Source organism: Bufo gargarizans, chromosome 4 (genome assembly GCF_014858855.1).
Source record: "Bufo gargarizans isolate SCDJY-AF-19 chromosome 4, ASM1485885v1, whole genome shotgun sequence".
Lineage (NCBI taxonomy): Eukaryota > Metazoa > Chordata > Amphibia > Anura > Bufonidae > Bufo > Bufo gargarizans.
In genome coordinates this window covers 419,849,575-419,865,843 of record NC_058083.1, presented here as the reverse complement: position 1 = coordinate 419,865,843, position 16,269 = coordinate 419,849,575, and the positions used below count along the sequence as shown (strand labels likewise).

At 42.0% G+C, this 16,269-nt stretch overlaps 1 protein-coding gene across 1 annotated transcript in view; it reads left to right on the top strand.

Moving 5' to 3' along the window:
* Positions 1 to 16,269, top strand: part of ACOXL (acyl-CoA oxidase like) — a 511,506-nt gene that overhangs the window by 394,785 nt on the left and 100,452 nt on the right. Inside the window, exon 18 of the mRNA XM_044289630.1 lies at positions 16,081 to 16,182. Coding sequence (XP_044145565.1) covers positions 16,081 to 16,182 — 102 coding nt within the window. The remainder of the gene's footprint in view (positions 1 to 16,080; positions 16,183 to 16,269) is intronic.

The window sequence follows — 16,269 nt, the reverse complement described above, 5'->3', positions numbered from 1 at the left end:
TAGTACGTGAACACCCGTGCCCCCACACACACGCACATAGAATAAAGGTTTACACGCACGCACATACACACGCACACACACACACCCATGGCCCGCCGGGTGTTCTCAGCCGAGGAGGCATATGCCCAGATTGCCTCCGACTCTGAGAGCCCCAGTGAGGATGAGGATGACCCCACGTTCCTTTTGTCATCCGCATCCTCCTCATCATCATCGGATGACGATGAGCCACCAAGGCAGCGGAGACGCCGCCAGGCGGAGCCAGGGGCCACACATGCTAGGGATCCTGTGGCCCACCCTAGTACGAGCCGCCCTGGGGTTCGTACTGGTTTCCCGGCCCACCAAATAAGTTCACCGGAGCCCCCTGCCGATGAACTTAGCTGGTGTCCCCCAGTGGACTTTGAGCCTGAGATTCCGGATTTCGCTGGCAATCCTGGAATCCAGATTCCCACAGTGGGGTTTACTGAAATAGACTTTTTTAGTTTTTTTTTCAGTAACCCGCTGGTGAATTTGATGGTGGAGCAGACGAATCTGTACGCCCAACAGTTCGTCGCTCAAAACCCAGGCTCAGTTTTGGCTAGACCCGGTGGCTGGACGCCGGTCAGTGCAGCCGAGATGAGGACATTTTGGGGCCTCGTGCTGCATATGGGTCTAGTCCAAAAACCCAGTGTCAGGCAATACTGGAGTGGGGACGTCCTATACCAGACCCCACTGTACAGTATGGTCATGACACGTCACCGGTTTGAGGCCATCCGGAAATGTCTGCATTATTCCGATAATGCAGCATGTCCCCCCCGAGGTGATCCTGCCTATGACCGGCTGTACAAGATACGGCCGGTCATCGATCACTTTGGGGCCACATTTCAGCAGGCCTACGTACCTGGAAGGGAGGTCGCGGTTGATGAGTCTCTCGTTGCGTTCAAGGGGAGACTCAGTTTCCGCCAATACATTCCCACAAAGCGGGCGAGGTATGGCGTGAAGCTATACAAAATTTGTGAGAGTACCTCAGGGTACACTTACAAATTTCGTGTGTACGAGGGGCGAGATTCCCGGATTCAACCACCAGAATGTCCCCCCACTCTGGGTGTTACCGGGAAACTCGTGTGGGACCTTATGTACCCACTGCTGGATAAGGGTTACCACTTGTACGTGGACAACTTTTATACCAGCATTCCCTTGTTCAGGTCCCTTGCCGCCAGATCCACGTTCGCTTGTGGGACCGTGCGGAAAAATCAACGCGGCCTCCCTGCCTACCCCCTCCAGGTACCTATCCCCAGGGGTGAGACCCGTGCACTTACCAGTGGAAACCTGTTGCTGGTCAGGTATAAGGACAAGAGGGATGTCCTTATGCTGTCCACAATCCACGGTAACAGCACCACCCCAGTCCCTGTGCGAGGTACCGCGGCAACGGTCCTCAAGCCCGATTGTATCGTCGACTACAATCGGTATATGGGAGGAGTTGATCTCTCTGATCAAGTCCTCACGCCATATAACGCCATGCGCAAAACCCGGGCATGGTACAAAAAAGTTGCGGTCTACATGGTGCAGGTTGCCATGTACAACTCTTTTGTACTATCCCGAAGCGCTGGCAGCACAGGGACATTCCTCCAATTCTATGAGGCAGTCCTCAAAGACCTGATCTTTTCGGACCGGGAAAGAGCAGGCCGGAGTACCTCGGGAACTGGAGGCGCCCGGATCGTCCCTGGCCAACACTTTCCAGGTGTGGTCCCCCATACTGGAAAGAAGGGACGAACCCAAAAAAAGTGCAGAGTGTGTCACAAGAGGGGGATACGGAAGGACACCACAACTCAATGTGACACGTGCCCCGATCATCCGGGCCTCTGCATTATCGATTGCTTCAGGGAGTATCACACTTCCATGGAGTACTAAATTTTTATAATCCCCAACAGTTCACTAGAGAACATAAAACACTATGGCTCTCAGACTTTGGAGACACGAAAACAATTTTTCTTTCCCCAAAAAATATTAGTTTTAGTGCAGGCATCCTCAAACTGCGGCCCTCCAGATGTTGTAAAACTATAACTCCCAGCATGCCCAGACAACCTACAGCCATCATCAGGGCATGGTGGGAATTGTAGTTTTACAACATCTGGAGGGCCGCAGTTTTAGGATGCCTGCTTAGTGTCTCTAAAGTCTGAGAGCCATACATATTGGGCATCGTCGCGTGCGTAAAAGTCGTCGCTATAAAAATAACTTTTTACCAAACGCCTCGGATGAACGGTGTTAAAAATATAAAATAAAAACGGTGCCAAAACACCTATTTTTGGGCAAAATTTAAATTTAAATCCATTTTGCCGGTAATAAAGCAAGGGTTAACAGCCAAACAAAACTAAACATTTATTGCCCCAATTCTGTAGTTTGCAGAAACACCCCATATGTGGTCGTAAATGGCTATATAGCCGCACGGCAGGGCATAGAACGAAGGGAACTCCATACGGTTTCTGGAAGGCAGATTTTGATGGACAGTTTTTTTTTTTTTACACCATGTCCCATTAGAAGCCCCCCCTGATGTAGCCTAGACTAGAAACTCCAAAAAAGTGACCCCATCTAAGAAACTACACCCCTCAAGGTATTCAAAAATTACTTTACAAACTATGTTAACCCTTTAGGTGTTCCACAAAACTAAATAGCGAATGTAGAAACAATTTTAGAATTAAATTTTTTGTTACATTGCCTCAAAAAAGAGTAATATAGAGCAACCAAAAATCTAATTTACCCCAAAAATTGTCCCAAAACAACAACCACCTTATCCCGTAGTTTCCTAGATGGGGTCACTTTTATGGAGTTTCTACTCTAGGGGTGCATCAGGGGGCTTGAAAGGGTACATGGTGTAAATAAACCAGTCCAGCAAAATCTGCCTTCCAAAAACCGTATGGCGTTCCCCTTCTTCTATGTCCTGCCGTTTAGCCAAACAGTAGTTTACGACCACATATGGGGTGTTTTTGCAAACTACAGAATCAGGGCAACCCATTTTGAGTGTTGTTTGACAGTTAACCCTTGTTTTACTCCTGGAAAAAATTGATTATATTGGAAAATTTTCCAAAAAATAGAAATTTCAAAATTGTTTCTCCATCTGCCATTAACTCTTGTGGAACACCTAAAGGGTTAACAAAGTTTGTAAACCCAGTTTTGAATACCTTGAGGGGTGTACTTTCTTAGATGGAGTCACTTTTTTGAAATTTCTATTCTAGGGGTGCAACAGGGGGCTTCAAATGGGACATGGTATAAACAAAACCAGTCCTGCAAAATCTGCCTTCCAAAACCCATATGGTGTTCCCCTCCTTCTATGTGCTACCGTTCGGCCAAACAGTAGTTTACGACCACATATGGGGTGTTTTTGCAAACTACAGAATCAGGGCAACCCATTTTGAGTGTTGTTTGGCAGTTAACCCTTGTTTTACTCCTGGAAAAAATTGATTATATTGGAAAATTTTCCAAAAAATAGAAATTTCAAAATTGTTTCTCCATCTGCCATTAACTCTTGTGGAACACCTAAAGGGTTAACAAAGTTTGTAAACCCAGTTTTGAATACCTTGAGGGGTGTACTTTCTTAGATGGAGTCACTTTTTTGAAATTTCTATTCTAGGGGTGCAACAGGGGGCTTCAAATGGGACATGGTATAAACAAAACCAGTCCTGCAAAATCTGCCTTCCAAAACCCATATGGTGTTCCCCTCCTTCTATGTGCTACCGTTCGGCCAAACAGTAGTTTACGACCACATATGGGGTGTTTTTGCAAACTACAGAATCAGGGCAACCCATTTTGAGTGTTGTTTGGCAGTTAACCCTTGTTTTACTCCTGGAAAAAATTGATTATATTGGAAAATTTTCCAAAAAATAGAAATTTCAAAATTGTTTCTCCATCTGCCATTAACTCTTGTGGAACACCTAAAGGGTTAACAAAGTTTGTAAACCCAGTTTTGAATACCTTGAGGGGTGTACTTTCTTAGATGGAGTCACTTTTTTGAAATTTCTATTCTAGGGGTGCAACAGGGGGCTTCAAATGGGACATGGTATAAACAAAACCAGTCCTGCAAAATCTGCCTTCCAAAACCCATATGGTGTTCCCCTCCTTCTATGTGCTACCGTTCGGCCAAACAGTAGTTTACGACCACATATGGGGTGTTTTTGCAAACTACAGAATCAGGGCAACCCATTTTGAGTGTTGTTTGGCAGTTAACCCTTGTTTTACTCCTGGAAAAAATTGATTATATTGGAAAATTTTCCAAAAAATAGAAATTTCAAAATTGTTTCTCCATCTGCCATTAACTCTTGTGGAACACCTAAAGGGTTAACAAAGTTTGTAAACCCAGTTTTGAATACCTTGAGGGGTGTACTTTCTTAGATGGAGTCACTTTTTTGAAATTTCTATTCTAGGGGTGCAACAGGGGGCTTCAAATGGGACATGGTATAAACAAAACCAGTCCTGCAAAATCTGCCTTCCAAAACCCATATGGTGTTCCCCTCCTTCTATGTGCTACCGTTCGGCCAAACAGTAGTTTACGACCACATATGGGGTGTTTCTGCAAACTACAGAATCAGGGCAACCCATTTTGAGTGTTGTTTGGCAGTTAACCCTTGTTTTACTCCTGGAAAAAATTGATTATATTGGAAAATTTTCCAAAAAATAGAAATTTCTAAATTGTTTCTCCATCTGCCATCAACTCTTGTGGAAGACCTAAAGGGTTAATAAAGTTTGAAAAAACAGTTTTGAATACCTTGAGGGGTGTAGTTTCTAGAATGGGGTCATTTTTGGGAGGTTTCTATTATCTAAGCCTCACAATATGACTGCAAACCTGAACTGGTCCATAAAAAGTGGGATTTTGAAGATTTCTCAAAAATTTCAAATTTTGCTTCTAAACTTCTAAGCATTGTAACATCCCCAAAAAATAAAATATCATTCCCAAAACAATTCAAACATGAAGTAGACATATGGGGAATGTAAAGTCATCACAATTTTTGGGGGTATTACTATGTATTACAGAAGTAGAGAAACTGAAACTTTGAAATTTGCTAATTTTTCAAAATTTTTGGTAAAAAATTTATTTTTTTATGCAAAAAAATTAACTTTTTTGACCCAATTTTAGCAGTGTCATGAAGTACAATATGTGACGAAAAAACAATCTCAGAACGGCCTGGGTAAGTCGAAGCGTTTTAAAGTTATGAGCACTTAAAGTGACACTGGTCAGATTTGCAAAAAATGGCCTGGTCCTTAAGGTGAAAATGAGCCTGGTCCTTAAGGGGTTAATGCAATTCCTTTTCATTTGCATTACCGAAATAAATAGACCTTTGCGAGTTTCACCTGTATGTCCGTTTGGCTGCCCTACAAAAAATATAGAATATGTACTATTTTTGTCCATTTTGCAGACAAGAATAGACAGTTCTAACAAGCAGGATGTTCTGTTCTGCGAAATGTGGAACTGACATCCGTGTTTTGAGGATCTGCAATTTTCTGACTGCAAAAACAGCTATGTGCATGAGGTCTTAACAAGTGATGTTCCTGGAGATTGGTGACTGGCCAATGGGTAGCAGAGAAAAAGCTGGCCAGCGAGGAAACCCTCCTGAAAAAGAAGATATTTGACCGCCTAAAAAGCAGCAACTTATTGGATCCAAAACAGCATGGCTTTACTGAGGGTCAACCATGTCAAAGTAATCTTATTGATTTCTTTGACTTTTGTCACAAAAGTGTTGGATGAGGGAGGTGCCGTGCATATTGCTTACCTGAATTTTAGCAAAACCTTTGATACAGTGCCACATAATGAGCTGCTAAATTATTGAAACATATCAGGATAGACTTAAAGAACATAACCTGTAAAGCTTTGAGGAAAGAAGGGAAGGGGGGGCATGATCAAAATCTTTAAATATGTTTAAGATATAAATAAGTTTCAGGGGGGAAGTATTCTCAGTAAGACACTAAACACAAGAACAAGGGAGCACAATCTGAAATTAGCTGGATAGTAAAATCAGGAGCAATGTCAGGAAACATTTATTTACTGAAAGAGTGGTTGAAGCTTGGAACAAACTTCCAGCAGATGTGGTTGGGAAATCTGCAGTAAGAGAATTTAATTCTTCTATGTTTCTAGTACCATGAGAAATATATAGGGTATTACTGTATAACTATTTGTAGAAGAAATTATGACCTTGGTTAGAAGAGAGCAGGCTAGAAATTCCTAATGTTGTGAAATCATAAGTAGCTCCCCAGAGAAGATGATCATTTGTAGAGTTGCATCCAATTTGCTGTACAGTCGAGTCATTAGTCTGAACGATGGAACCCCATCCAGTTCCTCCATGTATCTATCCTGAGAAACTAGCGTGGTAGCTATCAGTTCTTCCATTCTGTTTAGGAGATATTTTAGCAAACCAGCTCTCAAGAATATCCAACAATCCCTTAGAGAATGAATGGAACGGGAGCAGACATGCACCACCTGCCGCTCCTTTCATACGGGGCATGGGACCCCTGTTCGGGTTCAAAACAGTGAGATTCCCACTGGTCAGATGCTCGCTTATCCCCTGTCCTGTGGATAGAGGATAAGTTGATATATTGGCACAACCCCTTTAAAATTCGGGCTCTTTTACCGTTTTATGGACCGGCTGATCAAACGTGTGTGTGAATAGTTAGGAGCAATTTACAGAACAATGGCCTAAATTCTCTATCTAACCATTCAAATTTTTTGTGAAAAATAATCGGTATCTTTCCAAATAAAACCACTCCTTGTGAATTAAAGGGCTTAACGCCAGTCTGTCAAAGGAGACCTGGTTACTAAGGTCATTAACAATGTCTGTGGGTGGGCTCCAAGGGAAGCATATTCTTACAGAAACACAGGCTAAATTGTGATTTATTGCTTATACAATTTATTGCAGATGATTTCATTGAAGTTCAGAGGAAACTACTTAACAGAACTTCAGTAGCAATATTCATGTAGGAGTTAGGTTATTTTCACACTAGCGTTTTGGCTTTCCGTTTGTGAGATCCGTTCAGGGCTCTTAAAAGCGGTCCAAAACAGATCAGTTTTGCCCTAATGCATTCTGAATGGAAAAGGATCCGCTCAGTTTGACTCTGTTCAGTCACCATTCCGCTCTGGAGGTGGACACCAAAACGCTGCCTGCAGAGTTTTGCTGTCCGCCTGACAAAGCAGAGCCAAACGGATCCGTCCTGGCACACAATAAGTCAGTGGGGACGGATTTGTTTTCTCTGACACAATCTGGCACAATAGAAAACTGATCCATCCGTCATTAACTTTTAGTGGTGTTCAAGACGGATCCATCATGGCTATAGAAGACATAATACAACCGGATCCGTTCATGATGGATGCATGCGGTTGTATTATTGTAACGGAAGCGTTTTTGCAGATCCATTATGAATCCGCAAAAAAACGCTAGTGTGAAAGTAGCCTTAAACACAAGAATTTTGAATGGACAGACTCTCTTGATTTTCCTTAAAGTTTGTTAGAAACAAGGTGGGGCATTTATCAAGACTGACGTTTTCATCACCAGTTTTTTTTCCACTTGCGCAACTGGAGGATGCACCAAGCTTCTGCTGTGGCACATTCCTCAGCGTAGATTTGGTGCATCCTTTGTAGATTGTAGGCTCTCTCTTCTTCTGTACCAGTCTGTAACTTGTCTTGTGCAATTGTCTGTATTATGTATGTACATCCTTTATCATATATATAGCGCTATGGAATGAATGGCGCTTTAATAATAATAATAATAATAATAATAATCCTCCCACAAGCTGTGTCACAGACTTAAATCTATGGCGGCCTCCTAGGTTCCAAAGATTCCCATCTTCATTCAAACCAGAAAACTGTAGTGAATGAACATAAATGTGCCAGCTCTGCTGGTTGTGAGCCCCCCACCCCCTTTATATTTTTATAACCTTCTAACCCACTTCTGGCATTGGCTCAAAAAGCTGCCACAAAAACCTGTGTGCAACATCACCCTTTTTACTGAATAGCCAGCTAAGAATCTACAATATAGGGCTGAGTCTTGGCCACTAGGGTTGAGCGAAGCAAAGTTCCATAGATTCCTATCTTCATTCAAACCAGAAAACTGGAGTGAATGAAGATAAATGTGTCAGCCCTGCTGGTCATGCCCCCTCCCCCCTTCCTTTATATTTTATAAGCTTCTAACCACTTCTGGCTTTGGCACAAAAAGATGTGTGCGACACCACCCTTTTTACTGAATAGTCAGCTAGGAATCTACAATATAGGGCTGAGTCTTGGCTAGACAAGGTGAAATTCATTATCACCAAAGTCTCACAAGACTTCGGTCTTCAATTTTTAAACTTGGAAACCAATTTAAAGGGTTTCTGTCATGAGAAAGCTTCGGATCATACATCCAAACTCGCTCAAAACTTCGCTTGAATGCTGTATGCAGATCCGTCTCCGTACAACATTCAAATGTATGGGCTCCAGCGAGGTGAAATTCGTTATCACCAAAGTCTTATGATACTTCAGTGAATAACTTCGGACTTCGATTTATAAACTTGGAAACCATTTTAAAACTTTTATACGAAGTTGGCTTCGGTACCAAGGTACCAGCCGGAACCGAAGCAGACTTCGGTTTCAAGTTTTAAAGGGTTTCTGTTATGATAAAAATCATTATGCAGCTGACTGACCTTAGCCATGTGCTAATGTCAGCAGTACTTACCAGGATGCTTTATAACTCCCTGCCTGCCTCCGTTTCCTCAAAATAAAGACTTGCGCCTGCACCGTCCTGTTTAGTATTGGCGCAGTGAGTGAAGAACGCGCTCCTGCTGCTGGCTTCCTCACTGCGCCTGCACCGAATACTAAACGGTACCTTGGTACCGAGGCCAACTTCAGATTAAAGTTTTAAAATGGTTTCCAAGTTTATAAATCAAAGTCTGAAGTTATTCACCGAAGTATCATAAGACTTTGGTGATAACGAATTTCACCTCGCTGGAGCCCATACATTTGAATGTTGTACGGAGACAGATCTGCATACAGCATTCAAGTGAAGTTTTGACTGAGCGAGTTTGGATCTATGATCCTAAGCTTGCTACACTAAACACATACCTCCAAACCTTTGAAAAGAAGGAAGAGAGACATTATCTGCTACAAATTTTTTCAGCACTAGGCCACACCTCTAACTCCACGCAAAACATAACTAAACACCTAATCCCACCCAGTCCCCTAAATACCCTCACATAGTAGTTATTCCCTTTATGCCACCACACAGTAGTTATGCCAACATTGTGCCCCCTTCACAGATTATGCCGAGATATGTGCCCCTCACTATAGTTATGCCAAGATATGAGCCTCATTCACAGTAGTTATAACAGATATGTGCCCCCTCTCAGTGGCGATGCCCAAATATGTGCCCCCTCACAGTAGTTATGTCCAGATATATGCCTCTTCACAGTAGTTATGCCTAGATATGTGCCCTTTTCACAGTATTATGCCGAAGTATGTTCCCCTTTCACAGTATTATCCCCAGATATGTGCCCTTTTCACAGTAGTTATGCGCACATATGTGCCCCCTCACAGTAGTTATGGCCAGATATGTGCCCCCTCACAGTAGCGATGCCCAGATATGTGCCACCTCACAGTAGCAATGCCCAGATATGTGCCCCCTCATAGTAGCAATGCCCAGATATGTGCCTTCTCTCAGTAATATGCCCTGATATGTGCCCCCTCACAGTAATATGCCTATTATGTGCCCTCTCACAGTAGTTATTCCCAGATTTCTTCCCCCTCATAGTAGTAATGCCCAGATATGTGCTTCCTCTCAGTAATATGCCCTGATATGTGCCCCCTCACAGTAATATGCCCTTATATGTGCCCCTCACAATAGTTATGACCAGATATGTGCCCCCTCGCAGTAGTGATGCCCTGATATTTGCCCCCTCACAGTAAAATGCCGTTATGTGCCCCTCACGGTAATATGCTCAGATATGTGCCCTCTCAAAGTAATATGCCCAGTTATGTGCCCTGACATATGCCTCCTCAAAGTAATATGCCCAGTTGTGCCCCCTCACAGTAATATGCCCAGGATTGTGTCCACTCACAGTAATATGCCCAGTTAATATGCCCAGGATTGTGCTACGGAAACAGAAACGGCTGCCTGAGAGCGGGATATACCTCCCCCCGCCACTGAATTCCACGGTTGGGAGGTATGAAAACTCTTTTGGACACCATCTTAACCTCTAACATGCTCAGGGTTCTGCTGAACTAACATTACCACTTAATTATTAGGGAATATGAAGGACTGTAGACAGAAGGTATCCAATCATTTTTCACTTGCCCAAGGATTCTGCTTTTACAATGCAGCATACAGACAAATATGATTCTCATGCATCTACTGCTCCATCCTTAAAGGCTATGTACACCTTTGAAGGCAATTTTTCTTTTTATGGTTGCATGTTACTCAATTTTGTCTAATTTTTTTTATTATTATTAAAAAAAATTATTGGCCTTTATTAAGAATATTGAGCTGTCACAATGGGTTAACTATTTTTCTAACTGTGTGACTGGTACTTTTACTTTGTGCCAGTCATCTAATAAACCTTATCTAAAAACGTATTTAAGCCACTTTCTTAAAATAAGAACTAAGCTATAATGAGTGTTTAGGAGGTCATAGAGCAGAGATGAGGAGTTTGCCTGCTCTTGGTCTGATGGAAAAGACAGAAAATCCAAAGAGTGGTTCTACAGCATATCGGCAGTGTACAGAAAAAAGGAAGTCACATTTGTAATAAAGACTAATTAAAAAATATATTTTTACAAAATGAGTACAATGCAATAATAAAGAAAATGCCTTTAAAGGCAGGCTCTTCCACTGAAAGTCATTTTGCACTTTAAATCATATACAGTGTTCCATTAAGGGTACTTTCACACTTGCGTTAAAGTTTTCCGGTATTGAGTTTCGTCACAAGGACTCAATACCGGAAAAAAAACGCTTACGTTTTATCTTAATGCATTCTGAATGGAAAGCATTCCATTCAGTATGCATCAGGATGTCTTCAGTTCAGTCACTCTTAGGGCTGTTTCACACGAGCGGATGCCGTGCGTGAATGACAGCCAAGACCCGATGCGGACAGCAGAAGCACGGGGTATTAACATGAGATATAATGCTCCGTGCCTCTCTATGATCTCTTTACTACGAAATCACAGTGAGATAAAGTTGTCACTGTGATTTCGTAGTAAAGAGATCATAGAGAGGCACGGAGCATTATCAGTCATGTTAATGCTCCGTGCTTCTGCTGTCCGCATCGGGTCTTGGCTGTCATTCACGCAGCGGATGTCATGCATGGCATCCGCTCGTGTGAAACAGCCCTTAGAGTATTTGGCCAGAGAAAATACTGCAACATGCTGCGGTATTGTCACGGTATGTAAGATAAGGGAAGGAAACAGAACACAGCAAAGCAAACAAAACAACTGACTAGGCCCCAAGTGCTAGGGAACAAAGGGGTCACCTCTTAGCAATCCCTAAAACACTTTCCCTAAGCTGCTATGCCCATGTGCATATCTCTATGGTAGATATGCACATGCCCATGTACCTATGACTATAACACACTGAACCAAGCCCTCAGCTGTAGGGAAGAGGGAAAGAGGCACCCAGCTCCTTCAACAACCGAATGAGCTAGCGTCACCCTAGAGGCCTAGTCAAAACAGACAAGGAACAAGGGAAAAGGACTTATCTAGAGATGTTGGCGCTGACGATCCACCAAACTTCCAGATCTCACACAAGGCAGAACTATAACCCGCAAAGGCTATAGGGAGAGGGAGGAATAAATAGCCTCACCAATTACACCTAAAGAGCAACACCTGGGAGGAGGTGGGATTCTGCTCAAACCCACAACAAAACAAACTGTCAGATCAAGTCACGTGCAGCAACTCTGACAGATCTCCTCAGAACACCCACAGGGCAGGGCGTGACAGGTATTTTCTCCGGCCAAAATTCAGGAACACTTGCCGGAATGCCGGATCCGGTTTTCCGATCTGCGCATGTGCAGACCTTTAATACGTTTTTCCGGATGACACCAGAGAGACAGATTCGGTGTTTCAATGCATTTGTCAGCCGGATCTACCTCCAGATCCGGAAATAAATGCTATCCGTTTGCATACGGATTTCCGGATCCGGCAGGCAGTTCCGACAACGGAACTGCCTGCCAGAATCCAACAATGCAATTGTGAAAGTACCCTAACAGTGCTTTATTTAGTGTGTACAGATTCTGAGCTACATCAGAAGTATACAATAATTGAGGCTGTCAGCTGTGGTATGAGGGCAGGTAGGCAGTGCAGAGCATAGGTAGGTGATACAGTGCCAATTAGGGACAGTATGGTAGGAACTATAGATATCCATTGTGGAGAGAAAATAGATAACTAGTTTTTAGGGGTAAATGTAGGTTACCTGATGGGTTGTGTAAGTTACCTGGTGAGTTGTATAGGTTCCTAATGCAGGTATATAATAGGGTAACCAAGTGTGCAGTGGTAGCCTTAGTTCACTCATAGTATGCCAACCTCGATGTCACTATACCCTATTATAGTTCAAGCCACTATAACAGCAATCCCATTGCTCTAATAAAAGCATCAGACACAGTGCACCATAAGTTTCACATAACAGCTGGTCACAGTGAGAAGCCAATCAACTAGAATGGTTTTAGGAGTTCAGTAGAGTCTAGATCTGTATGATTCAAAACCTATTAGACATTATTGATGATGGGGGGTCAGGCCCCAATAATAATTTCATCTGGTGTGCCCAATGAATCTCAGTCTGATGCTGGATATGAGATAGATAGATAGATAGAGCGATATAGAGATGATAGAGATGAGATAGATATAGAGATATAGATAAAAATAGAGATAGATAGACAGACTAGATACACAGGATAGACAGACTAGATAGATGGATACTTTTTACATTTCTGTTTGTATTTCAGAATGAAGAACTGAACTGGAGTTTCACTCATTCTAAATATAAATTATATGTGTATATATATATATATATATATATATATATATATGTTTATCAGTTTCCTTGCACTGGTTACAGTCATACATGTAGCAACATGATGGCATTTACACTTCTTAAGCGATAACTTTTTCTAGTAGAAGCACAATGAGTTAAATTAGCAAAGTGGTTCACTGAAAGTGAGTGGGTTGATACAGTCATGAACATATATTTGTGTACAGGTTTCAAGCATGTGATTCAGTTCTGTATGGCTAGATTTGAATTGTAATGATACAATTTATCAGAACATAGAAAAGCTGCACGACCAAATCACAGCTGCGTCACGACCGCACCATGTGGCCGTACCCCTACAACGGCCAATGAACATGCAATTTTGGGGCATTAACGGGTGATAGCTGCATTTACAGCAACAATCATCTTCTCTGTATGGGGATGAGTGATCGCTGCTGCAGATTCATTGGTTGCAGCACGTTCTTGGTTACACAGGCTGATGTAAAGACAACTTTATTTGCTGCATAAAAGTTATGATTGAGCATTTGTCTGTATATCGGGTGATCAGTGAACGACTATTCCTGATAATTTGGCCCTATAATCTGTCCATGTAAAAGGGCCTTTATTAGGTTCCTGCGTGGGATCGTCCTCAGCACTACTATCCTGCTGCAGGCAGGGGAGTGTAGGGAATGTGAATATATATGTGGTATTCTGTGGAACACTTACATTTTAATTGTTAGCCCTTTTGTGTGATTATATTACTCTATATATCTGTGTTCTCTGTGATCTGCAGCACAATATTCTCTGAATACTTTTGTAATTGCATGTAATTAAAAATATAGTATAGCCAGTGAGCTGTCCACTGAAATCTGTCTATATAGTGTCACCTGCTGTTTGCCCTTTTTCTAATTTATCTGTCCTCTCTGAGGTGGACACACATGCTCAGTTGCACCCTTCAACTACCACCAGCTGCAGCAGGAACGACACCTCCCCTGAGAAAGAACTTGCCCCCTGAGCTGCCAGCCTGAAAAAAGCCTAGAAGAAAGATTGTAGCAATGGATGGGCCATATGAGCTAAAGGACTGGTTCTGGCTTTGTATACTATATGATATCTGATTTTTTTTTTTTTTTTTTACATCAGTCCCTTCAAAGGTCCCTAGAAATGTGTTCACCCTTCTGAATGTTTAGGGTTACTTGTGAGATATTAGTAATGTTTAGCAATTCTATCACCACCTTGTGATCTAAAGATTTTCCGTCCCCTAAATACTTGCACTAGTTGAGTCGCTTTGCTGCCAGCCTCCATTTCTTTGTGTAAATCCTTGTCTAGTTGCTTCCAGGCTGAGAACAAACAAAAGGAAGTGAATCACTCTACGTTAATCCTGCATAGCGTGATGATCTCACATTGCATATTCTAATGTAAAAGACAATGAAGTCTTTCTGTTTCATGCATTGTTGTTGTCTTATTTCAGAATGTTTTGTGCTATCCGTTAAAATTCTCATAGCTATTTCCAACCTTCAGTTGGATCTTTTAATCTTGGTGGTGGCGTGTCCTGAACGTCCTTTATTTCCTTAGTGCAGGTTCATTGAAATGGTGATCTTTGTTGCTTGGAATGACAAAGTCCATAACATAACTTTTCAGCACTAGTGAGTCTGAAGGCTGTCTTCATCACTCACACATGACAGATCACCCACATGTACACGTGTTCCTAAAGGGGAAGCTGTCAGGAGCAGACATCTGTGTGAGTTTGGTATCTTTTGATGGAGAGGATGCAGCTTACCGTATTGTTGAAATTATAGGGTTAATCAACGTGATGTACACATCTTGCCTGATATGCTGCCGCAATATGTCATTTCCAGATTTGCCCCCTCCACCTTTCAAAGTCCTTATCACATACAGTTCCCCAAAGTGAGAAAAAAACACAGCTATACTCCCCTTACAGTTGCCATTTTGAAGTTGTCAAGTATCTGGTAAAATGTATTTTCTGGGTTCTAAAGGAAAGGGAAACCTAAGCTACTCAGCTATTTTAACCTGACAGCAGCCCCCTATGGATGTAATAATTTACCTATAGATTTGTATGGGCCTATAGGTGTTAGAAACTGTTCACAGCAACACAAGACTTCTTGAGACGACTTCTTCTTGGAAACATTCTTGCATTTATTCAGAGACAAGAGCAGTAAGACAGTACAGAATAGTATAAAAGTCAGGCAGAATATGGCATATGAGGTAGATGAACATGTGTAGCAGAAATGGCAAATGACAGTGCTTGGTTTATGTCCCCAAACATAATCTTTTATACCCCAGAGAACAAAGGAATAATTAGTATTACAATTCAAGTTTGCCGCATTACATAGCCTTTAATGCTTACACACAGATTACATCATTAATGCACTTTTCAATTCTTAGTTGGTTAAAAGTTCTTGTTATGTGACAACCTCGAAACATTATTATGCATAAGGAAAACTTACTCCCCTTTATACTTCATAGTTAAGTTTTCTAGCACGTATGAGACTGAATTTCTAATGTATTCTAACCTTGAATTCAATACTCTGATCCTATTATCCTTGAAAGTCTTTCTTTGCCATAAACTAAAGAAGCTGACAAATGTCCAATAGTCAAATATCTAGAAGAACCTATGAATAGGGATGAGCCAACCCGAACTGCAGACTTCAGACTTTTTTACTGTTCGGGTCTGTATCTGTGTTCGGGGTAATTTTATTATTTTTCTGTTATAACATGGTTATAGCTGAAAATAATAGTATTCTTAAGACAGAATGTAAAAGAGTATGGCAATTTAGGGATAAAAAAACAACTCACCTCATCCACTTGATCGCGCTGCCGCAGTGTCTTCTTCCTTCTTTCAGCAGGACCTGCAAAAGGACCTGCCATGACGTCACCGCGCTCACCACGTGGTGGGCGCTGCGACTTCATCGCAGGTCCTTTTGCAGGTCCTGCTGTTGGAAGATGGAAGACACAGCGAGATCAAGTGGATGAGGGGAGTTGTTTGAACTTTAAGGTAGAAATGCAAGTTTGACTAAGATGATATGTCTGACCCACAGGTAGTATCCTACAATATGGTAGTGCATATTATAGAAGATTGCCGCTTGCTGATGGTTTACTTACCAAGCTTATTTTTATATTTCAGTTTTGCCTGCTTTATGGAACAAAGTTGATTTACAATGAAAGAGCCTGGTATCTAGAACATAAATACCTAACGTCAGCAACCAGTAACCAGATTAGAGACCAGGTAAGAGAGACCATTGGCCATTTTGTGAATTTCAAAATTGTTTGGTATAGTAGCTTCACACTCCATGCCTCGTACCTATATGATTAT